This window comes from Vidua macroura, chromosome 16 (assembly GCF_024509145.1).
Source record: "Vidua macroura isolate BioBank_ID:100142 chromosome 16, ASM2450914v1, whole genome shotgun sequence".
Classification (NCBI taxonomy): Eukaryota; Metazoa; Chordata; class Aves; order Passeriformes; family Viduidae; genus Vidua; species Vidua macroura.
The window spans coordinates 3,006,723-3,032,708 of NC_071586.1; the positions used below are offsets into that span (position 1 = coordinate 3,006,723).

Sequence of the window (25,986 nt, forward strand, 5' to 3'; positions counted from 1 at the left end):
TCCTATCCTATCCTATCCTGTCCTGTCCCGTCCCGTCCTGTCCCGTCCCGCCGGCGCTCCGGGCGCAGGCCCCCCGCCGGAACTACAACTCCCATGGTGCCTCGGGGCGCCCCCGGCCGCCCTGACGGGCACGTGATGGCGGTGGCGGCGGTCACATGACCGAGCGGCGGGGCAGGCCCGGCGGAGGAGCCGCTGCCGCCGCCGCCCCGCATGGCCAACGTCGCCAAGAAGGTGTCCTGGTCCGGCCGCGACCGCGACGACGACGAGGACGGGCGTGCGGGCGAAACCACCCCGCTGCTCAACGGTACCGGCCCGGGTGCGGCGGGCAGCGGCCGGCAGGTGGGCACCGCCCCCGGGAGCGGGGGGCTCTGCGCCGGACGGAGCACGGGGAGGGCCGGGGCCGCGCGGCGGGGTCGTGTGTGCGCCCCCCTCCCTCCCCGGTAGTGCTGAACCGCGATCGTTGCCCCGGGGCTGGGCGGGGGCGGTCGGGGTCGCTCGGGGCTGGGAAAGCAGAACCTGTCGGGACGAGGGGCCGGGGGGAGCCGTGGCCGGGACACGGGGCACTCGTGGGGGAAAATCTGAGCGTGCGACTGAGTCAGTGCCCAGCCGGCTCCGTCCCTGCTGCAGCCTTGGCCGCTGCTCCTCCGCCGTGGGACTGTCCCTGCCAGCGGCACCTCGTGCCGAGCAGGGCCCGGCTCCTGCCCGCTGGGGCTGCGCTCCTCATTCAGAGAATCACGGCGTGGATTGGGTTGGAAGGGACCTTAAAGCTCCTCCTGTTCTACCCCCGCCATGGGCAAGGACACCTTCCACCAGACCAGGTGGCTCCAACCCTGTCCAACCTGGCTTTGAACACTTCCAGGGATAGGACAGCCACCAGCTCTGGAAACCTGTGCCAGGGCCTCACCACCCTCATTTCCTACTGCCATCCAATCTAGTCTCCTTTTGTTTAGGTTGAAGCCATTCCCCCTTGTTCTGTCTGTATCTGTGCATGTAAAATTAATTTGTGCTAAATGAATTTCTACTAAGAATGTCTTTCTGTGAGAGCCTGAGGCCTGACGTGCTGCTGCTGATCACCAGGTAGGGCTCAGACACAAGGGCCTGTAACACTGGAGTGGTGCAGGGTGTCCTGTGGCATGTGTGGAGCTACACTGGCACAAAGCAGGCCCGAGGTGGGCCGTGTCACAGAGGGAGGCCAGTTCCTTCTGCCAAGTTAATTTGGGGTAATCAAATGAGGAGATCTTCTCTCCAGTGTGCCCTCAGGCTGCCTGCCTGGTGCTCTCTCCCCCTCATGCAGCTCCGTGAAGAAAACTGAGGCACTGAGCACCTGTTCCAGAGTGAAGCTGGGGGTGGGTGGGCTGTGGTGTGGATGGGATGTCAGGATGGGACCATGGAGCACTTTTGTGCCAGCACCAGGTGGGACAGGCATTGCTTCCAGGTGGCATCCTGGAATTTCCTGTGGAGAGTTTTCTTGGAGACCTGAGCTTAGATCGGGAGGAGCAGTGCCAGATCCTGGAAGCTGTTAGCAGGGATGTCTGGGCCAGCACGATTCTGTGCTGCCCTGCTCCTGGGCAAGTCAGAACAGCAGGCTAATTAGAGGGAAATGCAGGGCTCGTTAGGCTGGAAGAGCCTTGTGTAGTGCTCTGGGAGCAGGGAATGGCAGCTGGAAGGAGGCAGCTGTGCCATGGCAGCTGTTCTGGGGTGAAAATAAAAATAATCCTCCTGGGCAGTGCAACAGGAGTATCTTTACAGCACATAGGGAGTTCTGGGGGTTTGAAGGGTGTTAGAGTAGGGATTAACCAGATCTCATGGCTGGGGGTCATTAGGAGAGGGTTTTCCTGGTGGTTTGGAAGAAGTGCCTGAGGCCTGCTGCAGCAGGGGCGGTTGGAGGTGGGCACCCAGCCCTACCAATGTGATTTATTGTCACTGTGTCCCTGCACAGTGCAGGCAGCTCAGGTCCCAGCTGGTGACATGGTACTACGTGGCATTTTCCTGGGCAAGGGAGGAGAGGAGGGAGTACCTTGCTGGAGCTCCAGACCACACGTGCCCCTGGCAGTGGCAGCTGGGTTGTCACTGTAGGGCTGGGGCTGTATTTTGCTGTTGGGCAGCTGCCTCTCCTTGGCCCCAGATGCCTTTCAGTCGTGTGGATTGAAGCAGGAAGGCAGCGCAGCTTTGGGGGAGAAATAAAGAGAGGCTGGGGCTGGGGCTGCTTAGCTCAGGGGAGATTTAAACCTGGGTTGTGGTAATACAAGAAAAATGTCCCCTAACACTGCTTCTTCTCTTTGTCACGTGCTTGTTTAATGGAAATGAAAGTGATCTTAAGGTGGCCAGAGGAAACACAGGTCTGCAGCTCCTCAGCTGACAGCTGAGGGGGACTGAGATTGAGTGCTGGTGAGGAGAGGCTGGCTAAACCCACCTGTGGCCGTGGAGGGGGTGTGAGAGGCCTGTCCCTGAGGTCTGCTCTGCTTTGGGGCCAGCTGAGCTGGCTTCATCCTCTCACCAGGGCTTTCTGGTGCCTGGAGCATCTCAAGGAGTGAGAGGCAGCCTGTGTGTCTGAGCATCACGCCTGCTGTGGGCTGTCCCTTTCCTCTGTTCTTGAGCCACGTGTGTTGGTTCTCAGGCTGGGAAGTGGGTGGAAAATGTTAGTAAGAGCAGCCAATTTCCATCATGAACCATTTTTTTTTGTGGAAGAACGTTTCTCCTTCGCTACCATCGAAGATATTTGTGCTGAAGTGCCTTGATTTTGGGATTGGTTTAATGCTCCTGCTTCAAAGGGTGCCTGCAACAAGGGCTCACCATCATGAAGACCAGGCTGCTGCTGGGCAGGCTGTGCTTCTTAGCCCCTGTGCGTTTATTCTGCATCTCTGGATGTTGCTGGTCTCATTTTCTTTAATCTCAAGTAACAAGGTGCATGAAAGTGGCCAGGCTGCAATCAAGAAATCTTGGTGGGAGGAGGCAGAAAAAGGGAAGTATGAGTGCTGGGTGAGCCCTGATTCCTGGCAGATGGGCTGCAGATTGCACACCCCAAGTTACTGGCAGAGAGGCTGCTTGTCCCTGCTCTTGTGAGCCTGGAGGTGACTGCCCTGGAGAGCCACTGCCCCCGAGTGGTGGCAGGAGCCTCCCCCAGCACGGGAACTTCGGGAAGTGTTCTGCAGGTCGCTCAAGCCATCAGGGACTGTGGCAGTGCTTCATCCTTGTGCTGCTCCTGTGCCAAGGGAAAGGCTGGGGCAAGGACAGCATTTCCCATCCTCGTGGAGGTGAGGGTCGATCAGGAGCTGTGCCCTGGCAGTGGCAGCAGGAGCCTGGAAGCAAAAGCACAGCCAAGTGGTGACACCTTGGGGAGAGTCAGGTGCTTTGTCCCCTGTTATGAGCCTGGAGGTGAGGAGCCCTGTTCTCTCCTGCCGTGAAGCATTTTGGGGATGATGCTGGGTGGGTTTGAAGCCTGTCTCAGCTGTGGCTGTGTGTCAGAGGAGGGGGGTTTCAAAAGCCCTGCAGCTCATCTCCCCCGTTCACTGCCAGAGCTGGTGACAGGGTTCTCATGCTGGTGACACACCGGTGACACAGCCTGGAGTCTTCCACCCAGGCTGGTACGAGGGGCAGAGTGTTCTGCAGCCAAGAGGGCCCTGGGGGCTGGAAATCCTCCTCCTTCCCTCCCACAGCTTCTGTGGGCTCCTTCTGTGGTCTGTGCTGGGCTTTATCTCATCAATAACGGAAAGTCACGTGCTGCCAGCTCCTTACTGAGCACAGGACGGTGACAAGGGGCAGTGCTAGGGGAGTCTCCTCATGCTGGGTCATGTCTTGCAGGGAGGAGCCTCACTGGCTCATCCCTGTGGAGCAGAGGCAGACACTCCCTGTTGATGGTTCTCCAGAGTGATGTTTGGGGCTTGGTCGCTGTGCACTCAGCCTGGGTTGGATCATGGAGATCATGCATCCAGGCCGTGACTGGAAGGTGGTGGTTGAGATCTGCTAGATTCTTTTCATGTTGAGGTTGATCCTCAATTTGCTCTTGCTGGTCTCAGAGTGGGTGCCAGCATGACAAAGGGAAAGGGACCTCAGGAGTCCCTGAGGGGGCTTGAGCTAGGGGCTCTGCTAAGAGCAGATTCCTGAGGGACACATCCAGAGGAGCTTTGGGTAACTACTCTGCACCCTATTTGGCCCCAAGTTCAGTGTGTCACCAGCCACAGGGTGAACATTTGGCTCTGATATCTAAGCAGAAGTTCCCTTACTACAGTTTATTCACTGCTCCTTGTCCCATCAATGCAAAGCTTCAAGGGAGGTCTGGCTTTGTCCTGTCTGTAACCTCTTATTGGGTATCTGGGGATGGCATAAAGAACTCCTTAAGAAGGACCAGCTTCTTCTTGTATATCTTGCCATGTGCTCCAGCCCCTAACTCTCTTGCTGAGCTCACTTTCTGTGCCTTTTCTGTCCCAGGAAGCCCAAAGTGGATGCCAAGCCCCAGGTGTGCTATTGCAGGTCCAGGTGGAGGTGTGGGATCCCTTCCCCAGACCTTCTGGCAGTGGTCTTGCACCACCCAGGAGGGGGTTGACCACCTCCACTCCAGGTCTGTACCACTGACACCTCTTCACTCACCCACCAGGTTGCTGCAAGACTTTTTCAGCTGAGCTACTTTCTGACCACTGGGACTCATCCATCCCAGGTGCAGGGCTTTATATTTGCCTCTGTTGAATTTGGGGGCATCCCTGCAGCCTGGTGAGGTCCCTTGGAGAAGCAGCCCTGCCTGCCAACATTCCTGCCCACTAACACCGATGATAACTTATTTTGATTCAGACCAAGGCTCCAGACATCTCTTTGCAGAGCTCAGGATGAAATTAACTTTATCCCCAAATGGGCTGAGGGCTGGGTGCTCGTGTGCCACTGGCAGAGTGAGGCTCAGCGTGTCCCAGAGCCTCTCCTGGGGCAGGAGAGCTGTTAACCCATCTGTGCCCTCTGGGTTTTGGCAGCAGTGCATGTTTTTATGTGGAGATAATCACAGCACAGTCACACCAACATCACACGTACCCAGGATCAGCAGCTGCCTTGGCTGAGTTTGAAAACATCCCAAGGAGGGCATTGCTCAGGGAGTCTTTGAGCTGTGCACAAATAACCTTTTCTCTTGGCTCCAGGCTGCCTGAATCTCTCCATTTTCTCTTACCATTCTTGGGTGCTGCTGGAAGTAGCTCTTTCCTGCCCTCCTGGCATGTGATCCCTGTGGTGGTGAGACAGGAGCCAGGCCTCTGCTTGCAGATGCCAGAGGGGTGCCATGGCTCAGGGGGAGGAAATTAAAAATATGCTGCTTGTCTAAGGAAGTTCAGCTTCAGGCTCCACTGCACCTCCTTTCCCTTCATCTGTGCTTGTGTCCTGCTGGTGCTCAATCAGTGGGGAGTTGAGCTGCTGAGCCCTGGCTGCTTTCTCCACAGGGAAGGAGGGAAGAGGGTGAGATGTCACTGGTTCAGCCACATTTGGTCAGTCTGCAGACCCCATAGCTAACAGAAGGAGAATTTTCTGTGAAGGGCTGGTCCTGCCTGAGGTCTTATACAAAGGACATGGCATGAGCGACGTTTTCCATCTCCTTGCCTTGATCTTGCCCTAGATGTGTGGCACCTAACAGGAGCCTTAAAGCCTTGTGCTTCCTCAGTCCCCGTGGGGGTGTGTTCCTTTGCAATGTGTCAGCTTTGTCCCTCCAGGTTTCAGGGCAAGGAATGTGTCCTTCCCCCTCCCCGGGATGGTGGGGGCCTGGCTGGGACCTCAGCCTGCCACCAGAGCAGCTGGGCACCGGCAGGCACTGGAACAGGCAGTTCCTCTATCCAGCTCGTGACCCTAAGGTCAGGGAGGTGACAGCTTTGTGTGTACCCAGCTCTTAGAAGCCACTGTGGTCTGCTCTGGCTGCTGGGAAAAGGCTCCACCTGGATCCTTTCCACTGGGAGTGTGGAGCCATCGTGGACCAGAAGCAAAGCCCAAGATGGTTTTGCCAAACCAGTGTCTGGAAATGGCAGCATGGAGCGGTGTGGGCCGGAGCTACTGGGGGCTAAAGGGCACCAGAGAGGGTTTGAGAAGCTGGGGCAGAACCCATCTGCAGGTCAGGGAGTAAAGGAGAGTGTGGAGCAGAGGGGAAAATAGGAAAATAGGTCAGGCTGCAAACACAAAGGATATTCTTTCTCTGCAGTGACGTGCAGGGCTCCCAGCAGCTTTGGGAGCTGCACGTTCCAGACGGGATCGTGGGGATTAAAGCAGCGAGGGGCTCGATCTGGGACCTGCCAGCAGAGAGAGACTGACATGCCAGAGCCCTGCTGTTGCTCACCATCCCTCTTTTATCCTCCAGTTCTTTAACCTGGCAGCTGGGGAAGGGTGAGGCTCTGGGGGGGAAGATCCTAATGCTGAGGAATGGTGTTTGGGCTGTTCTTGGGGACAGTGCTCAGATCCTTGTGCATCCCTGTGTTTTGCAGCGACGGAGGGGTGACAGCAGCCTGCCTGCCCCAGCTGGGTCCCCCTGTGGCACTGCTCAGCTGCAGCCCAAGCCCCTGCTTGCCTCATCCAGGAGACAGAGGTGCCCAAAAAGTCAAAAAACTCCCGTGCTATGCAACTGCTCGGCTGCTAAAAACCCCAAGTGATCACCAGTGAAAGAAGAAGCTGCTCCCCAGAGGGAGATGCAAATGCTGCTTCCCAGCATCACACCAGGGCTGGCTGAGAGAGACACCAAAGTCCCCAAGGCTGGGCAGGAACGGTGCCCCCACTTCCTCCTGTGTCTCCTGGCTGGCAGCCAGCCTGGCTGTCAGCTGCTTGGGGGGTGACAAACACGCTGATGTGATGTGCTGCTCTCCCGGCTGGGAGCCACTGCCATGGAGCAGATGGCAGAGCCAGACGTGCCCTCAGCTGTCCCTTGCTGCTGGCTGGGCCCGGCAGCTGAGGGCACGTCGTGGTGAGCTTGTGGCTGTGCAGGTGGCACGTTGTGCAGGGGCTCTGTCCCTCCCCAGCCCCAGGGGAGTGTGGAACGTGCTGCTCGGCACAGGTTTGTCGGCACGGCGCTCCGTGCCAGGGGCTGGCGGTGGCCAGTCCCCAGTGAGCCGCTGCTGGATGGCACCTCCCCAGGTGAGCTGGCTCTGCCAGCTGACAGGTTGGAGCAGTTCACCCAAATCCTGGCAGGCTGCTGCTGCCTCGGGTTCCCTCCAGGGTGTTGGATCCCACCTCCTTGGTGTGTCCTCTGAGAGCAGGTGCTGCATTTTGGGGGGCTCTGGCGGTGGCAGGCGGGCAGAGCTCTGCGAGGGAGGCAGAGCACGAGCGTCTTGCATGCCTGCTCCATCCTCCTGAGAGATTTGAAGTGTATTCAGGAGTTGACCTCATTTCCCCTCCTCTCCTCAGCTCACTCCTTCCTCCTTCCTGCGCATCGGGCAGCTCAGCAATGTGGACCTCAACGAGGACATCCATGAGCTGGTGAGTGGCACAGAGAGGGGCCCACTGTTACTGAGAGCCCTTCCCTTCTTCCAGTAACAGCTGCTGCTGTTCCCTCCTTCACATTCCGCTTGTTCCACGAGGACTCCAGCTCTTCTTCCTGGGCTGGGTGACCTCTGTGGCGTGGGCAGCTGCTGCTGCCCCAGGGGCCCCTCTGGGATCTTCAGTAAATGCCCTAATTCGGGGCTGGGAACGGCTTGCACGGTCAAAGGCGTTTGGGAAACAGAATTTGGTTTCTGCCCAAAAACGTGGGCTTGCTTGAAATAGCTCCTTGCTTTTGGCCTGAGGAATTTCCTGCTGAGCTGAAAGGTTGCCCTCCATCAGGGCACGGAGTTGCTTGGATTCAGTGCCAGGTCAGTGTGGCAGTGTGGTACTCAGCTGGGCAAACCCTCCACGTGCTCCTGGGGAGACATCCTCCCTGGGGGTGGAGGGGTGCTTGGTGAGGGTGCACCCTGACAGCTGGTCCAGCTGCCTTAAATCCCACCAAAACAAAACATCCACCAAGTGGTGGAAAATCATCCCAGATCCCTGCCTGCCAGGCAGCTTGCACCTGCAGTCCTCTGCATCACCTGAGCATCAAAAGGAGTTGAACCAACAGTTGCACGTGGATGGGAGGGCTGGACTCCGACCTGACCATCCTAAGCTGAGCATCACATCCCACAGGAGACAGAGGTCCCTCGGCAGCGTCCCAACGAGATCCCCCACAACGAGAAGCTGCTGTCACTCAAGTACGAGGTACGTGCCCATCTGCTCCTTCTTGGGTCTGCCCTCTGGCATGCAGCAGGTGAGCTGTGAGGGGCCAGGGCTCACAGCTGCCCCTTGAGGGCGGTTTCAGTGTGGAAGGAGTGGAATGGAGGAAGGAAAATGATAACAGGAGCAAGGTGAGGGGCTGAGGGCAGCACTCCCCAGCATGGGGGCCTCTTTGCCTGGTGGTACACAGTAACAGCATCTCCCTTTCCCAAACTAGAGCTTGGACTATGACAACAGTGAAAACCAGCTATTCCTGGAGGAGGAGAGGAGGATAAACCATGCGGTGAGTCTTGCTGGGCTGCCCACAGATCATCTCAGCTGGATCAGGGAAGCTGTTCCCCCTGCCTGGCTGCTGGGGGCTTCTCTGTGCCAGAGGAGGTTGTGCTTAAAGCCTAGGCTGAGCTGGGATGGGTTTATGGGCACTGACCAGCTTGTGACAAGCTGTGAAACCACAGGATCAAGGACCCAGCATGAGGTGGTTGGAATGGGAGCTAATCTGGGTGCACATGGTGGCATTGCCTGGTGGTATGGGGCAGGTCCCTGAGCAGAGGGACTTTTGGAGTCATGTGAAACATCTGCCCTGGGGGCTTTGGGAATCAGTTCCACAGCAAGAATCCCAACAGGATGGGCCTAATGGAGGCAGGCAACTGGAAAAGCACCTTAGGGATCCCACAGAGGAACAAGAGCACTGCTTAAAATCAGTAAATTGTGTCCAGGCTTCGCTGGGTCAGCCAGCACTGGTGCTCCCTGGCTCTCCTCGCAGCTTCCCGGGCTTGGGAGTGTGGCAGGTGTGTTGGGGTCCCCTCGATGCCAGGCTGGATGGCAGCAGGGTGTGAGTGCTGTCTGCCCCTCAGGCTTTCCGCACAGTGGAGATCAAGCGCTGGGTGATCTGCGCCATGATCGGCATCCTCACCGGCCTCGTCGCCTGCTTCATCGACATCGTGGTGGAGAACCTGGCTGGGCTCAAGTACCGGGTGGTGAAGGACAGTATCCTCACAGAGCACTGGCTGCTGGCCAGCTGGGACCTCTGGGATCTCCTGGGAGCCGTGAGAGAGGGGTCACGGGGGAAGAGGGCAGCGCTTCCTCGCTCCGGTTTGGTGGCACAGACTCTGCTGCCCAGCTGCTCTGCAGGGCTGAGCTGTGCCTGGGCACTGCCGTACCAGAGGAGGCTCATTTCAGCTGCCCTGGATGCTCTGAGTGACAGTGGGCTTGGAGCAACCTGGTCTAGTGAATGGCATCCCTGCCCATGGCAGGGGGTTGGAGCTAGCATGCTTTAAGGTGGCATCCAACCCAAACCACCCTGTGATTCTGTGAGATGCTGTGATGGGAGGGATGGTACCCAAGCCAATATTGGCTTTTCCTTGAGCTGCTGCCCCAGACATTGACAAGTTCACAGCCAAAGGGGGCCTCTCTTTCTCCCTGTTACTCTGGGCCACCCTGAATGCCAGCGTGGTGATGGTGGGCTCTCTGATCGTTGCCTTCATAGAGGTAAGAGTTTGGAACTGTTTTGGGTTCTTTACCTGGGCAAAGCAGGGTCATGTTTCCAGAAAACATGCGAAATTTTGTGAACAGGGAATGTGTTTCTGCCAGTTTGGCTCCTGGTAGCACCAGCTCCTCAGGGTTGGCTCCAGGTGTGCTGTGGGGTTTCTGTGGGGCTGGCAGACTGCCAGGGGATGTGCTGGCAGCCTGGGGCAGAGGCTGTGCTCCTGCCTTGGGCAGGGATGCAGCTCTCCCAAGCCTTGGCCATAGATCAGGGCCACGGTGTGTTGGGTGTACCCGAGTACCAGCAGAGACCAGTCTGGCTGGGTGCCTCAGCTACAGCCTCTGGAGGACAAGCCAGAGTCTGGGACTCCCCATGGATCACTCTAATCCACAGTGTCTTCCTTGTGGCTTTGCCTTTGTTCTCCCTGGCCACCAAGTGTGACCCTTCTGTAGCTGTGACAGGGTGGGGGAACACCTGAGTGTCCCCAAGAACCCATCCAGCTCCTTTTTCCTTGGCACATTTGCCCTTAGGAAGTGGGTGTCTCCCTCGAGCCCATCTCTAGAGCCTGTTGATAAGCTTTAGCCTCATCTCAGAGCCACCCTGAGGGTGTGCTGTGTGTGCCCTTGTGCTGAGAGACAGGGGTAAGGTGGCTGGTGTGTCCCCATCCTGTGTGTGACAGCTCTCCCTGCTCCCTGCAGCCCGTGGCAGCTGGCAGTGGCATTCCCCAGATCAAATGTTACCTCAACGGCGTGAAGATTCCACATGTTGTCCGGCTCAAGGTAGGAAGCAGGAGGTGGTGGGATGGCCTGGGCACATTGTGTCCTCCTGGAGTAGTCCCTGCCCAATCTGTAGCACAGCAGGAGCTGGCATGAGCTCCCAGCTCCATAGCTGTTTGTCCCCCAGTGCCCAGAGGTTAAATCTCCTGCCCTGGGACCAGCAGCTGGCCCTGGGAAGAGCAGCTTTGGGTGGACTTTTGCTCTGGCCAAGAAGAAAATTGACCAACCCTGTTGCCACAGTGGGGGGGCTGAGAATCACACGAGTTCCCCGGGGTCGTTGGCTCCTCCCATGCCTCGGGGCCCTCTGGGTCTGTGTCCCCTGTGGCTGCCATGCTCGTGTTCCTCGTGCCACCCCTGTGACGTGCTGTGCCCTTCTCTGTTGTGCAGACCCTGGTGATCAAAGTCTGCGGGGTCATCCTCTCGGTGGTCGGCGGCCTGGCTGTTGGGAAGGTGATGTGCACAAAGTCCTCGCTGCTGGCACTTGTCACAGCCTGTCACCGGTCCTGTGCTGGGGACAGGGTGCTGGGGGCCCCACGGTGACTTCCCAGTGTTACTCCCTGGTGTCTGCTGGCCAAGGTGACTGGCACTGCCAAGCTTAGGGGCACACGGTGCCACCGTGCCAGCCTGTGTGTGGCTTGGCTGAGGGCAGAGAGCAGCAGCCCCTGTCCATCAGTGGCTGCCCCTGCAAACAGTAGATGGGAGAGAGTTGGGTGCCCCACTGGGACCTTTCTGGCTGGGATTGAAGGCAGGCAAGGAAAACACTTGTTTCCTCAGCTAGTGGGAGGTGGGCAAGAGAGGCACATGCTAGAATAAGGATTTCATAAAACCATAGAATGGTTTGGGTTGGAAGAGATCCTAAAGATCATCTCATTCCAAATCCCTTCCATGGGCAGAAATACCTTTCACTAGACCAGATTGCTCAGAGTTCTGTCCAACCTGGTCTTGAACACCTCCAGGATGGGAAGGGGGGAAAATGTCAAGGTGTGTATTTCCCTGAGGGAAATACTCCCAATCCAGCTTCAGGACTGCAAGCTGGTGGGCAGCATTCAGCCATGCCTGTTCTTCCTTCCCCGATCTGACTGTGCTCTCTGGCCCCTAGGAAGGACCCATGATTCACTCTGGATCCGTGATCGCTGCCGGGATCTCCCAGGGAAGATCCACGTCCTTAAAGCGAGACTTCAAGGTTGGTGTTGAGTTCCGAGGGGCTGTGCTGCAGGTGCCCTTCTGTGCCAGACCAGGCTGTTCCCACTGGTGGCTTGGCATCATCCTTGGCCATGCCCTGTGTCTTGCCTAAACTGAGGCCCGTGGCCAGCCCTGAAGCTGCCTCCACTCCTGTTTCAGATCTTCGAGTACTTCCGCAGAGACACAGAAAAGAGGGATTTTGTGTCGGCCGGAGCTGCCGCCGGCGTCTCGGCTGCATTCGGTGCCCCCGTGGGTGTGTGTCTTATTTTATTATTAACAAAGGATTTTTTTCAGAAGAGTCTTACTGAAATATGAGATTATAAAGTTGTATTTTTTTTTAACACTGTGAGGAAAAAGGTTTTTTTTGGAGTATGATGTGTTTGGTTTTTTTGGAAGAGTTTCAGTGATTTTTTTTAAGGGTTTTTTGAGTTTTAAAGGTCAAAGTTCTTGGAGATTTGATGTTCTCGTCTTCTCTTAGTAGGTTAAAAAGTGGAGTAAGTTTATAATTTGTAATTCTTAAAGCAGATTGAACTTAATTGTTCTCTTTTAAAAGGTGCTGACTTTGCTTTGAAGTTGTATTTTTTTGTGGTTTGATTGTTTGTTCTGTCATCTTCTATTTTAGATATTTCTAGGGTGAGATTTCTTGTATTTTTGATGTTGAAATTTCTAGTCTAATTATTTTGAACTTCAGTGACGACGTTGTCTTGAGTCTGTTCTATTTCACTTTGAGTTGGTGCTCTCTGGCACTGAGCAGTGCCTGGACATGGATTTCCTCAGGAGGTTGCTCCCACCTGCTTGGAGGCAGCTGTTGGGATCTGCATAGGGCACTGCGGGGGCCTTCCAAGTTTTCCTGCCATGCCATGCAGGTGCTGGCCCTGCCCAAGGCCAAGGGGCTCATCTGCCTCAGATCCCAAATGTTGCCTCCCTGGGATGGAGAATGGCAGTGGGGGGCTTTGCTGTGATCAGTACATCACTGATGGCTTGGTGAGCTTGCCTGTGAGAGGGTCTGGGCAGTGTGGGCACATGGCCTGGGGTCACTCTTGGGTGCTGTAGCCAAGGGGCTGTGGCACATGCCCCTTGTGTAGATGTTGTATCTTGTGTTTGCAGGGGGTGTCCTGTTCAGCTTGGAGGAAGGGGCTTCCTTCTGGAACCAGTTCCTGACGTGGAGAATCGTAAGTGCTGGAGAGCAGTGGAGAGCTGCTGGTTCTTTTCTGGGTGCCCTGCAGCCCCAGGCCTCCTGACAGCCCTGCTCCAGTGAGAACCCATCCAGGGAACAGCATCCCAGCTCCCCTCCTGTGCCCTGCTCCTCAGGGGCTGAATTTGGGCCTGGCTGAGCTCCATCTTGCTGCCAGCTCCTTTCCAAGGGGGCTGCCTTGAGCTGTGCCCCAGGGTAACAGAGAGGCAAAAAGAGAAGTGAGACCCTGGTCAGTGTAAGCTGCCCAAAAGTGCACCCAAAGTGCCACCACAGGGAATGTGACCTCCTGTCCCCACCATGGGCACCAAGCCCTGCCCAAGGGCCTTGGGGGTGGTTTGGGGTAGTGCACGGGGCGTGTGGTGAGGAAATAGGGCTGGAGGCATTTGGCAGTGACTCTGGGCTGCATCTCCTTCCAGTTCTTTGCCTCCATGATCTCCACCTTCACGCTGAACTCTGTCCTGAGCGTTTACCACGGCAATGCCTGGGATCTCTCCAGCCCTGGGCTTATCAACTTTGGCAGATTTGACAGCGAGGTAGGCACAGGTATTCTCCATGCAGGGCTCTGGGGAGGGGTTAGGAACAGTCCTTAGCAGCTCTGGGGACATCAATTTGTCTATAACCTCGCTTGGGGCTGAGGCAGCTCTGCCGTACCAGGCTGTGGGGTCTGGCCAGATCTCAGCTCCACCAGCCCCAGCAGAAGGAATTTCTGGAGGCTGTGGGCTGTTCAGGGGAGACTTTGGGGCAGCTCTGGAAGCCTCGTGCCAGCACAGAGTTGTGCTGTCCCAGCAGTCAGTGACTGAGTGTGGGACTGCAGATGGGCCAGGAGATCTGAAACCCACTTCTTTCTTGCTTGCAGAAAATGGGATACACAATCCAGGAAATTCCTATCTTCATCTTTATGGGAGTGGTTGGTAAGAGAATGCTGCTGTTTCCATTTGATTAGTCTGAATAATTTCCTCTGTTCTCTGTCTGGGTCTAAAAAGCTTTGGTGTCCAGTTTCCTGGGGAAAATGGGGAATCCATTAAATTCTGGAGCAGAGGCTGCTTGTGGGGCTTATGCAGGGATGAGAGCTGGATCCTGTCCCAGCCCTAGTAGCAAAGTCAAGTCCCTTTAACCCATGTTGAGCAGGGTCAGTGTGTTGCAGTCCTGGGCAGTCTCTTGCTGCCATGTGAGTCCCTTATGCCCATGGATTTGGCCTGTCCTTTGCCTGCCTGGTGCCAGCACTGTGACATTGGCCCCTGGCCACCTGCAGCTGGTACCAGGCAGGTGACAGGTCCTGGCTGGCTTCAGGGACAGCATCCACATGTCCCAGGGCTCTTGGTCACTCTGGATGGATTGTGGATGATCTTCAGAGGTTCCTTGTGTTGTGAGCAGCCTGGGCCCTGCGTGCTGAGCTTCTCCTCTCTCACATTTGCAGGTGGGATCCTCGGAGCCCTGTTCAATGCCCTCAATTACTGGTTGACGATGTTCCGGATCAGGTAAGAGCCCACAGGTAATGAAGGGGATTGACATGGGTTGGCTGGTGCCTTCTGCATTCCCTCAAAGTGGTATTCCCACATGGAGCAAGGCTCCATTTAATCTCTCATTTAATGTGAGCAACAGCAGTTCCTGAAAGATGCCATGTGCCTCTCACTGCCTGAGGCTGTGACCCACAGCATCCCAGCACTGCTCTGACCCTGCCAAATATTTCCCTCCAGTGACTGGAGGGCCCAGAGAGGTGCAGACGCTGCAGACCTGACTGTCATGTGCTCTGAGAGGACTAAGAGAAGGGAGAGAGCTGCTAAAGCCACCTGAGATCAGTCTGGCCCAGCCAATACCTGTCACCAGCTTTTCAAGCAGCAGGACAGCCTGGCAGGATCTGGGCAGGGAGCAGAGGCAGCCAGACAGTCATGTGCCTGATGTGACATGCCCAGCCAGGCTGGGCTGATGCTGTCCACAGCCCTGGGTGCCACTGTCATTCCCCTGTTCTCTTCACAGGTACATCCACCGGCCCTGCCTCCAGGTGGTCGAGGCCATGCTGGTGGCAGCAGTGACGGCGACCGTGGGGTTTGTCATGATTTACTGCTCAAGAGATTGCCAGCCCATCCAGGGGAGCTCTGTGGCATATCCCCTGCAGGTAGGACGTGCTGCAGAACAGCATTCAGGGTGGGGGGCACCCCGAGCCTGGGGGCTCAGCAGGGAGACAAGACCCTGCTGGGTTTGGGACACCGGAGCTCCGCAGTTGATGCCCTCCAGTGCAGGCAGAGCTGGAGACCCAAGGATGCTGTAGGTGTCCTCCCTGCCCAGAGCTGCCTCCTCACTGGCACACGTCCCCCAGCCTTCCCTGCCACTTCTAGCCCTTTCTTATCTTGCCTTTTCAGCTTTTCTGTGCTGATGGAGAGTACAACTCCATGGCCACTGCCTTCTTCAACACACCCGAGAAGAGTGTCGTCAACCTCTTCCATGACCCTCCAGGTCAGTGCACCCAGCAGTGAGGCCTTGAACGTCAGCAGAGAGGGTCCATGTGTTCCTTGGCCACTGCTGGGACAAGGCAGAGGATGATCAGCCCATGAGGGCACAAAACACCATGCTCCAGTGGTGGAAGGAGGATGAGTGCTGTGCCTGGTGGCACCTCTGACCTCAGCCAAAGGGCTGTGGTGTTGGGAGGCTGTGGGGCCAAGGATGTGGTTTTTTTTGTGCACATTTGCAGGCTGTGTTGCTTCTGAATTGTGTGAGAGTGTGTCTGACCCTTGCTGTCTGTCTGAAGTCTGTTCTGGAAATGTCACTGGGATGTTTTCTTAATTAGCAGGGCCTCTTGCCCCATAATGACTTTACCTTCTGGGCAGGTTGTGGAGGTGGATCTTGGGGTTTGGATTTGCTTGAGAAATGCAGTTTGATTCCCCGGTTCTAGCTCCGTTTTCCTTGGACCTGGTGTAACCCCAGCATCTCTTCTGCCTGCTGTGGAATCTGAGTTCTGTGCCCAGCTGCACGTGGGTGGGGAACAGAGAGATCCTCAGCCCAGAGGGTGCAGCTTGGCCACCTGCAGCCAAGGGATGACCATCCTGTGTCTTGGGGCTGCTCCCTGCACTGCTGGGTTCTCCCTGACTCAAGGCTGAAGGAGGGGTTGCAAACTACTTGTTTAAACTAGACTGGGCTGCTCAGCAATCCCAAAATAGCACTTAGCTGGGTTGTGGGGTCAGCAGGGTCTCTCTGGGATGGCACAGCCTGTGCTGTGGGACTGCATGGCACTGGCTGGAGCAGCTGTGGGAGCTGCAAGATGGGAGGGACTTTGCAGGACATGTTCTGCAAAGCATGTTGATCCCAAAGCTGCCAGTGGGACCTCTGTCCTCCCAGCCTTGTCCTTCAGCCCTGGCAGTCCCTCCCTTGGGGCTTTGAAGTTCATCGTGGGCATCTGGGAACCACAGGGCTGGGAGGGGACGAGTGACGAGATGGAGGAATGGGATGTGAGGGCTTGGGATGGCACTGGCTGGGTGGGGGGTGCTGGAGGGGGCAGAAGTAACCTGAAGAGCCAGTTTGCAAGGCTGTACCTGTGCTGCCAGGGCAGGAGCTACAGCCCAAGAAGAGGGGCTCTTGCTGCTGGCAGTGTATTGTGGGGCTGCTGCTGCCTGATCCGTGGCCACTGCCCATCACAGTGTCCCCTGGGCTGTGGGACCAGTACTGACTCTGTTCTGTCCCCACCCCAGGCTCCTACAACCCCATGACACTGGGCATGTTCACACTGATGTATTTCTTCCTGGCCTGCTGGACCTATGGCCTGACAGTGTCTGCAGGGGTCTTCATCCCCTCCCTGCTGATCGGGGCAGCCTGGGGGAGGCTCTTCGGCATCTCCCTGTCCTACCTGACCAAGGGCTCGGTGAGTCCTGCCTGGGAAGCCCTGGCACCCTGCCCTCCTGCCTCGCTGCTGGGCTGGTGGCATGTTCAGGCAGCGTGCCTGGAGCTGGCTGAAAGCTCTGAAGAGGGCTGGCTCCTCGCTTGATGTCTTCGTGAGCTGGGTCTGGACCTCCCCACGTCCCAGAGGAGCCCTGCCAGCAGCTGGGTTGTTCAGGCAGCCTCAGGCACCTCTCCCCACTTTGGAGGAGGGTTTGGGGACCAGGACTCTGCTTATCACTGAATGCCCTGGAGCCAGCAGGTGACTTGGCTCCTTTTCTTTCCTGTGCTCAGATCTGGGCTGATCCTGGGAAGTACGCCCTGATGGGAGCTGCTGCACAGCTGGGTGAGTTCCCCATGGCACAATGTTGGTTGGGGTAAAGATGTCAAGGGAAAAAGCACCCCCTGCTTCCCTGACAGCTTCCTTCCCAGCTGAAGCCCAGCCTGGCTGTGAACTTCTTAATCACCCTGCCAAGCACAGTGGGGGCTGGGCTCAGCCAGGGTGCCCCTGGGTGGGCAGTCCTGGATCACTGAGAGATTCAGGGCCCTCAGGTATTCTGTGATGCCCTCACTCTGTGTTTCCTTGCCCTTCTAAACCCCCGGGTGCCTCTGGCAGGTGGGATCGTGCGGATGACGCTGAGTCTCACGGTCATCATGATGGAGGCAACAGGCAACGTCACCTATGGCTTCCCCATCATGCTGGTGCTGATGACAGCAAAGATTGTGGGAGACTACTTCGTGGAGGTGAGGGCTGGTGTGCTCCCCAGGGCTGGGGGGCCATGGGGGGCCAGGACAGGCATGTGCTCACTGTAGGGGATGAGCTGCTGCCTGGCTGTGGCCTTTGCCACCTCACCAGGCTTCTCCTGATGGCTTGGCTCTTGTTGCAGGGACTGTACGACATGCACATCCAGCTGCAAAGTGTCCCCTTCCTGCACTGGGAGGCCCCAGTGACATCCCACTCCCTCACAGCCAGGTAGGTGGGCTGGGCATTGCTGTGGCAGCAGCCTTTGGACCACACTGTTGGCCTGAGCTGGGAGTAGAGGTGGTGACATTTTGGTTGCAGGAGCCTGCTGTCCCCTGGTACCACAGCTCAGCTTCTTTCCCAGCAGGGATGTGATCTGCAGTGTGTTCCTTCCTCTCTCCCTGGCAGCTTTTGGGGATAGAGGAGGCATCAGCACTGAAGAGTTATGTGTGTTGGGGGGATATTTAGGGTTTGAGGGTGCTGAGGCCCTGGCACAGGGTGCCCAGAGAAGCTGTGGCTGCCCCATCCCTGGAATTGTCCAAGGCCAGGTTGGATGGGGCTTGGAGCCACCTGGGATAGTGGAAGGTGTCCCTGCCCATGGAAGGGGTTTGGAATGAGATGAGCTTATATGTCCCCACCAAACCAGTGTGTGATTGCAGGATTCAGTGCGTGCTGCCACGGGGCTGTGTTTCACCCAGAGCTTTCCCTGCAGGGAGGTGATGAGCACTCCTGTCACCTGCCTGCGGAGGATCGAGCGCGTGGGCACGGTCGTGGACATCCTCAGTGACACCTCCTCCAACCACAACGGCTTCCCCGTGGTGGAGAGCAACCCTGCCACCACGCAGGTAGGCTGGGTGGCCCTGGGGCGGGGATGCAGCTGGGGTGGCCACACGAGGGCTGGCTGCAGTGTGGGACCCTCACACGCGGTGCCTGTTGCAGGTTGCCGGGCTGCGGGGTCTGATCCTGCGTTCCCAGCTCATCGTCCTGCTGAAGCACAAGGTGGGTGCTGCTGCCTGGAGACTGGGTTGTGTCTGCTGTCCCAGTCCTGTCTCAGGCCCCTTGCTGCCTGCCTTGCTCAGCTGGCAGAGGGTCCCTGTCATCTCCCTCAGCTCACCCAGGGGGATGGTGGGTGCTGCCATTTGGTGGTGGGGTTACCCCAGCACCATCCTGCACCCCACTGGGCTCACAAACCCTGACTGAGTGGGAAGCAGGCTGTGCTTCTGCGGGTGGTCCATCTGTCCCTACCTGGCCCTGTGCATTGTCTTGGTGCCTGTGAGCTCTGTGGGATAGTCCCCAACCATCTCTTTCCTCCCGAGGTTTTTGTGGAAAGGGCCAACCTGAACCTGGTGCAGCGGCGGCTGAAGCTGAAGGATTTTCGGGACGCCTACCCCCGCTTCCCCCCCATCCAGTCCATTCACGTCTCCCAGGACGAGCGCGAGTGCATGATTGATCTCAGCGAGTTCATGAACCCCTCGCCCTACACCGTGCCCCAGGTAATGGCCAGGGACCCCGCTGCACAGCTCCCCAGGGACCAGGGTGGGCAGTGGGGGCTGGCTGGGGGTGCTGCAGCCCCCCCCAGCCCCGTTCTGCCTTGCAGGAGGCGTCTCTGCCACGGGTGTTCAAGCTGTTCCGAGCCCTGGGCCTGCGGCACTTGGTGGTCGTGGACAATCGCAACGAGGTGAGTCCCTGCTCGCTGTGTCCAAGCAGCCTGGGCTCCTCCAGGGGACAGGGACGTGCTGTCCCCAGGCTGTGTGCCCACATCGGGCTCTACCCTGTCCCTGTTCTGGCAGGTGGTGGGAATGGTGACCCGCAAGGACCTCGCCAGGTACCGCCTGGGCAAGGAGGGCCTGGAGGAGCTCTCGCTGGCACAGACGTGAGGCAGTGTGGCCCAGCAGAGATGTGCCCCGGCCCCTCGGAGCTGGGGACCCCCTTTTGCAGGAGGTGGGGAGAGGACTGGGCCAGCCCCTGCAGGCATCACAGTGCCTGGAGCACTGGCATGGCCGTGCTGCCCCGGCCCTCCTGCCTGCTGCTGCCTTCCCACGTCTACTGCCTCCTCTTGTCACCCCTTCCTCTGCTTCCCTGAGGGATCACAATTCACCCTTGGCTCTGTTAGCTCCTGGAATAGGCTCTCCTCGAAGGTTGGGTGAAGGCTGGAGTGTTCCATGGGGAGCAGGATTGCCCTACTGAGCTGGGCACAGTTCTCTGACACCATACGTGGCCTCTGTTGCCTCATCCTCCCAGTCTGGGCTGTCTGGGACTTAGCCCTGCCCTGGCTTCGGCTGCAGGGCCTGTGAGAGGAGCAGAGGGGACACCATGGGGCTCCCTCCTGCCCCCAGGCCCCCATTCCCTGCTGCCCTGTGGTCCTGCTTGCTGGGTTGGGCTGAGCTCTGGGGTTGCCTCCCTGCTCCTTGGGACTGAGGAGGGGGATGTGCCCTGCTTGGCTGTGCAATAAAAGGGCTCCCCTGGTTCTGCAGCTGCCGCCTCTGGCTCTTTCTTGGCTCCCTCAGCCACTCTGACCCCAAACCATGTGTGGGGAAACACCCCTGGGATTTGGGGCAGGGATGGGGAAGGGAGAGCTGCTTGTACTAGGGAGATGTTGGTCCTGCAGCCTGTGCCCCTCTGCCACTCCTGCAGTCCTCTCACCACTGCTGCTCCCACACTGGGATACAGAGTCACTCCTGGGGCATGTTCTGGCCCTTTCCAGCAGCCTGGGCCCATCCAGGCACCCCAAACCCCACCAGCAGTCCTGGATTTGGCTGGGGGTGGGAGCAAAGCCAGCCCTGGCACCTCACTTCTCCCATCTTCCCACATCCTTGCTCCTCTCCTTGGCATTGCCCTGCGCCCTGCCCTGGGACTGCCCCTTCCTCACCTGGTGCCTGGAGAGGCTTTTGTCTGCAGGATCTGTGCTGAAATAAAGTCTGTTTGTACTTTTATTGTGGTGCTGCCTGTCTCTTGCTTCCCTTCTTCCCTTGAGGCTGAATGGAGCCCTGTCCCCACTCCTGCTGCTGGGAGGGCACGGGCTGGGGCTGGAGGGCAGCTGCATCCTGGGCTCAAGGCAGGGGGTGGCTGCCCCTTCCCGGGTTCTTTTCCCTTTCAACACCAACACAAAGCCACCACAAAGCAGAGGATGCCTCAGCTGGGCCCTGGTAACAGCCGGGTCCAGCTGTGGGGAAGAAGAGCCTGCCCTGCTCTCCTGTGTGGGTCCAGATCCCTGGCCCTACCCTGGGGCAGGGGAGCTGTAGGGCACAGCGTGTCCCCAGGGCAGTGCCGGGTCCCCCCTGCGTGCTGACAGCCGGGTGCTTTGTGAGGCCCCGCGTCGCCCTTTGCCCCGGCGCGGCCGAGATAAGGGGATGGGATCCTCCGACTTGGGCCGCAGAGTAAACACGGGCTGCTGGCTCCTGCCGGCACCGTGCTTCCCTGCTCTTCCCGCTGCTGCCAGCAGCCCCCGAGGGTCATGCCGAGCCGTGGCCCTTTGTCTCTGGCAGCAGGGACACCACAGTGGCGGGTGGCAAAGGACGCCGCACACACTGGTGCCTGGCGGGAGTCATTTATTCACTCGTCCCATCACCGGCTTCGACCCGGCAGCTCCGAGTGCCCTGGTGCTGGCACTGGGGCCACCAGGTTTATCATTAACTGGGTGGCACGTGGCGGGACCAGGGCCCCCGGGGCCACAGTGGGGTCACAGCCCAGCAAAGGGCTCTGCCTCCAGCCCCGGGCGAGCCAGCAGCTCCCGCCCGGTGCCCGGCAGCTCTGGCCCTGGCTCCACTGTCCAGTTGGCCAGGAGGTCGCTGAAGTCAGGGGTGCCAGTGTGGAGGAGGCTGGCGGGGCCTGGGCCCGGCTCTTTCCAGAAGGAGGGCGGCAGCTTCCTGCGGTGCATGGGGGTGATGTGGCCGTACTTCCTCTCCAGCCGCTGTGTCTTGCCGCCGGCCGCCCGTGCGGGCAGGCACCGGTGCACGCCGTACTCAAAGAGCTCGGCCAGCGGCCCCAGCCTGTGTGTGGCCCCCGGGCTGCCCCGCGGGGCCACGACCTCGGGCACAGCCTCAGCGCTCTGGGGCGAGCCGCAGTCCTGGGGCACGGGGTGGCTGCTGGCAGCCTCCTCCCGGCCCCGCCGCCCGAAGTAGCGCTGGATGTCGCAGCTGATGTGCTCCGAAAACTTGAGGAGACGCAGGGTGGTCTCGGCAGTGCTGGAGACGCTGGCCAGCTCCGGCCTCACGCTCTCCTCCACTGCTTCCACGTCCTCCTCCTCTTCCTCCTCTTCCTCTTCCTCCTCCTCGGAGAGGTCGGGGAAGTCGGGCTCAGGGTGCGTGGGCAGCAGGAGGCCGTGCGGGAAGGGCGAGGGCAGCCGCAGCTCGGCCAGGGGCTGGATGACACCCGCAGCCATGTCAGCGCTCAGAGGCACCCCCAGGAGTCACCCTGCGGGCAGGGACAGCGGGGTCAGGGTGACACACCCTGGCACCAACCCTGACCCACCGCCCAGCAGCCCTGAGAGGGCAGGGAACCATGTTGTGCCATGCCATGGCCAAGGTGGGGCCACAGGGCAGCAGGGATGTCCCCCATAAATAATGGGGTGTGGGATTGTACCCACCAAGCTGTGGGAAAGAGGGCAGTGGGGGTATTCCCCCTGGGACATCCCCACTCAGCCCTGGGACAGCAGGCAGCAGGGGTGTCCCCACCAAAACATGGGATATGGGGCAGTGGAAGCATAACCCTGAGTAGGGACACGGAGTAGCAGAGATGCCATTCCCCTACAAGCAACAGGACATGGAACAGTGGGGATATTCTAACTGAGCCCTGGAACATCAAGCAACAGGGATGCCCCCATCAAACCATGGGGTGTGGGACAGTGGGAATGTCCCTAAGTCATGGGACGTGGGCAGCAAGCATGGTTGCACTGATCTGTGGGACATGGATGTCCACACCAAGTCATGGGATGCAGGGCAGTGGGGATGTTTTCCAGAGCTGTGGGGCAGAGGGATGTTCCCCTTCACCCCGGGGCTGCGCATAGAGGTGAACGGGGGCTCAGCACCCACCCTGCAGCTCAGTGCCACAGAGCCCCATGCCCACACAATGGCCCCTTGGGTTTCCTGGTGACAGAGCGAACCCACTGCCTCCCTGCCCTGCCCTGCCCTGCCCGGGTGGGCTCTGACCACAGCTGGGTTTTGCTGAGCTGGATGTGGCCCCTCTCTAGCTCATGCTACCTGTGCTCAAGGGTCCCCAGCCCTGCCTCGCTGCAGGACACCCCTGGCCATGCTGAGAGGGTCTCAGGGCAGGACCAAATCCTGAGGAACCAGTCCTGCCCCTGGCACACCAAGCATGGTGCCGGGACTGCACCCAGCCTAAGATGGTCCTTGCCATCTCTGCGTGTCCCTCTTTGCGCCATCCCCACCGCGGTACCCCCCGTGCTGCCCCGGGGGGGCTGTGGGGGGCTCAGCCTCACCTCTGGGCTGCGGGGAGGGGGGAGCGGGGCCACCACAGCCTGCCCTGGCGCCGCCTCAGCCGGAGAAACCCCCGGGACAGGAGGGCATCGCCCGGGCCGCGGTTCCACACTCACCTTGGCGCTGCCGCCCGGCCATGCATAGGCTCCCGCGCCGCTCCCCCTGCCCGTCCCTCCACCTGGGCCTGAAGTATTTATAGCGGAGCAGCGAGCTGACGGCTGGCAAATATTTGGTAGCCGTATTGTAATAGTAGACTCGGTAAACAGAGCTGGGGTTTGCTTTAGCACCCAGCAACGGGAGAGCGGCGCGGGGAGGGACGCGGGGATGGAAGGCAGGGCTCACCTTAATGGTTCACTCGCCAGGGGATTTTCAAGTGTTGTCCCTGTAAATTCACCTATTAAATCGGCAGCCCCAGCTGCCAAACTGCCCGCACACTTGTGCCGAGGGCTCTTATCTCCCTGCTGATTGGAGGTGAAATCAAGCTTTGTCAAATAGGCGTAAAATTAAATTTCATGCTATTTTGACTCCTGGAGTAGGGATCTTCTGAAGAACATACTGCGTATCGAGCCATGCCTCTGCAAACAGGGGCTGCCGCTGCAGTGTGCAAAGCCTTTCCATGGGTACCCCCAGGTGCTGCACCACCCTCATGCAGGTTCAGACCACTCATCTCCAGCTTTGTGCCCCTTCGAGATGGATGTTGGGCTCCCCAGCCAGGCCTGGGAGAGATTTTGGAACTTGTGGATGCAGAGATGGACATACCATGTGGAGAGTGTCTGGGCCAGTGGGGACAGACTTGGATGACAGCATTTTCACCCCACGCTATGGCCTGTGGCTCCCCTGTGAGGACAGGGACAATGGCAATCAGCTCGGGTCCCAGACAGGCTGTGCCAGAGGTGCCATTTCTGCCCTGGCAGCAGGATGTGCCAGCGGGGTCATCTGGGGCAGCACAGAACAGGGCCAGGGGACACAGATGGCTGGGGATGCAGGGTGGCCGGGGACACAGGATGGCCAGAGGACACAGGACAGCCTGCCCCTGACAGCTGAAGGGGTCTGACACAGCACCAGACTGTGTCATAACTGTTGGGGACACTCAGGGAGTGGGACACCGGCCACTGGGCTTGGGGACAGCCACAGCCCCGCTCCAGAGCTGCCCTGCTCTCCTGTTTTTGGGGTGACCACAGCTCCTAGTTTCTCCCTTGGAGCCCTCCCTGCCCTGAGCACCGTGTTCTGAGGTGTCTGCAGTGCTGAGAGGGGGTTCCCAGCTCCGGGCAGGGTGCAGCACTGGCGAGAGGAGTGTCCCAGCCTGGGCCGGGCTGTCACCCACCGGCTCCCCGGGCCGGCAGCCCTGGGGCTCCCTGCAGGGGCAGGGCTGGGCACCGGCTCCGCAGAGCTCCCTCTCCTCTCTCCAAACACTCACAGCGGCGAAGCGGGGCGGGAGCAGCAGCCGCCCGGGCACTGCTGGGCAAACACGGCGGATGGGAGCTGATTAGCCATGGGCACCCTTCGCTCTGCTCCCTGACGTCACCCATTGTCACCCACCCGCCCGCCCGGCACGGCTCGGCATTGGCACAGCTTGGCATTGCTACCGGACAGCCACCCTGATCCCCACCCCTCGCAGGGTCCCCGGGGAAAGGCGGCTTCCTCCGCTGCCCCCAGCCCCCTGTGCCCCAGGCCCTCTTCCCGCAGTGCAGGAGATGGGGAGAGCTCCCACAGCCTCGGGGTCAGTCCGGCCGGAGGAAAGGGCTGCACCGACCCTTTGGCCGGGTGGGAGGGGTCTGGCCATGCTGGCGAGCAGGTCCAGGTGTGGGATAAGGTGTGGGTAGCACATGACCTGACTGCTGGCTCACAGAGTTGGGAGTGATGAGGTGTCTGTCCTCTGTGGGAAGGAATCACGCACTTAAGGAACACCCAGGGCTCAGCAGGACCAAGGGCAAGCAGCAAGGAGAGGCAACGCCGCTGCTCCTGCAGCAGCCTTGGGCATGTGGCTTTGCACCCATTCGAGTGCCCAGGGCGGCCATCCCTGCTCCAACTTTGCCAGGGCCGGGCATGAGGAGCTCCTGTCCCACAGGGAAGGGGTCTGCTGTCTGCAGAGACCCCCGCAGACAAGCAGGGAGGTCGCAGACCCCACTCCGAGGCGAGGCTGATTCTGCTGAGCCGGGATGCTGCTCCGGAGCGGGGCGGCGGCACAGCCCTGCCCGGGGCTGGCTCACGCTGCCTTTCCCTGAGAGCCAAGGGAGCTCCAAAGCTGCGGGAAAGCCAGGCATGGCTATGGCAAACGGAGCGTCCTGCACCAGCGCTCCGGCTCTGACCCTCGCTGCCTTTGGAGCCCTGTGGCACAAAAGAGAGCGGGTGGGATTTCTCCAGCACGGGGAGCATCCAGAGAGCAGCCGGGGCCGGGAGCTCAAGGTGGAGACAAGAGATAAAACTCATGGGGGTGGTGCGAGCTGGAGCTGGAGCTCAGAAAGCCAGGCAGGGAACGCAGCACGCGGCAAAGCTCCGCAACAGCCCAAGCTCCTGCAAAACCACGGCCTCATCCTCCTCCCAGCAGCTGGGAGAGCAGCCACGGACCGTCCAGTCCTGTCCTGCCCTGTCCTCGGTGCTCTCCGGGCTGTACCCGTGTGCAGCGGGGTTCGTCCCCTTGTCCTATCGCCCCCCACCCCGGCAGGGGCTTTCCTTGCCCCACATTCCCCCTCCCTACATTCCCCACGGCGGCCGCGAGCTGCCACAGCGCGGTGGGGACGGCAGCCAGCGCGGCCCGGGCCCGCCCCGGGCAGCAGCCTGTCCCCGGGGCGCCGCTGCGGCCCGGCTACTGCGGCCGCGCCCGGCGAGCCCCGGGGCGGCTGCCACGGCGGCGTTGGGGTCCGGAACTATCCCGGGAGATATCGCCCCGCGGCCCGACCGCGCCCCTCTGGCATCACCGCCCCTCCGCCCGACCGCGCCCTTCAGTGCAGCCACGCCCCTCTGGCATCACCGCCCCTCGCCCCGACCACGCCCCTCGACACAGCCACGCCCCCCTGACATCACCGCTGTTTCGCTCGGACCACGCCCACGAGAGTCGCCCCCCTCAGCCCCGCCCCTCGGACCCCGCCCCCTGGCGGACTACCCTTCCCGTC

General features: G+C 59.4%; 2 protein-coding genes across 3 annotated transcripts; one reads left to right on the plus strand and one right to left on the minus strand.

Moving 5' to 3' along the window:
- Positions 1–170: 170 nt before the first annotated feature.
- CLCN7 (chloride voltage-gated channel 7) lies at positions 171–20,371 on the plus strand. The gene is made up of 25 exons (XM_053992207.1): positions 171–339; positions 7,354–7,425; positions 8,107–8,178; positions 8,411–8,476; positions 9,048–9,180; positions 9,572–9,681; positions 10,375–10,455; positions 10,840–10,902; positions 11,552–11,635; positions 11,794–11,887; positions 12,742–12,806; positions 13,246–13,362; positions 13,686–13,740; positions 14,247–14,307; positions 14,807–14,945; positions 15,190–15,283; positions 16,513–16,682; positions 16,991–17,042; positions 17,313–17,440; positions 17,584–17,669; positions 18,151–18,283; positions 18,378–18,437; positions 18,755–18,931; positions 19,036–19,116; positions 19,229–20,371. Exons 1-25 carry the CDS (start codon positions 211–213, stop codon positions 19,313–19,315), a joined length of 2,409 nt encoding a protein of 802 aa, XP_053848182.1. The 5' UTR covers positions 171–210; the 3' UTR covers positions 19,316–20,371.
- Positions 20,372–20,981: 610 nt separating this feature from the next.
- On the minus strand, positions 20,982–24,398 carry PERCC1 (proline and glutamate rich with coiled coil 1). Of its 2 annotated transcripts, XM_053992187.1 has the most exons (4): positions 23,430–23,458; positions 23,216–23,334; positions 22,990–23,091; positions 20,982–21,851 (listed from the first exon to the last, which is right to left on the minus strand). In XM_053992187.1, the coding sequence occupies exon 4, from the start codon at positions 21,817–21,819 to the stop codon at positions 21,118–21,120; it is 702 nt and encodes a 233-aa protein (XP_053848162.1). In that variant the 5' UTR covers positions 21,820–21,851; positions 22,990–23,091; positions 23,216–23,334; positions 23,430–23,458; the 3' UTR covers positions 20,982–21,117. The 2 variants fall into 2 exon arrangements, with proteins under 2 accessions (XP_053848162.1, XP_053848161.1); XM_053992186.1 differs by having other exon boundaries at positions 23,216–24,398.
- Between the last annotated feature and the right edge of the window lie 1,588 nt (positions 24,399–25,986).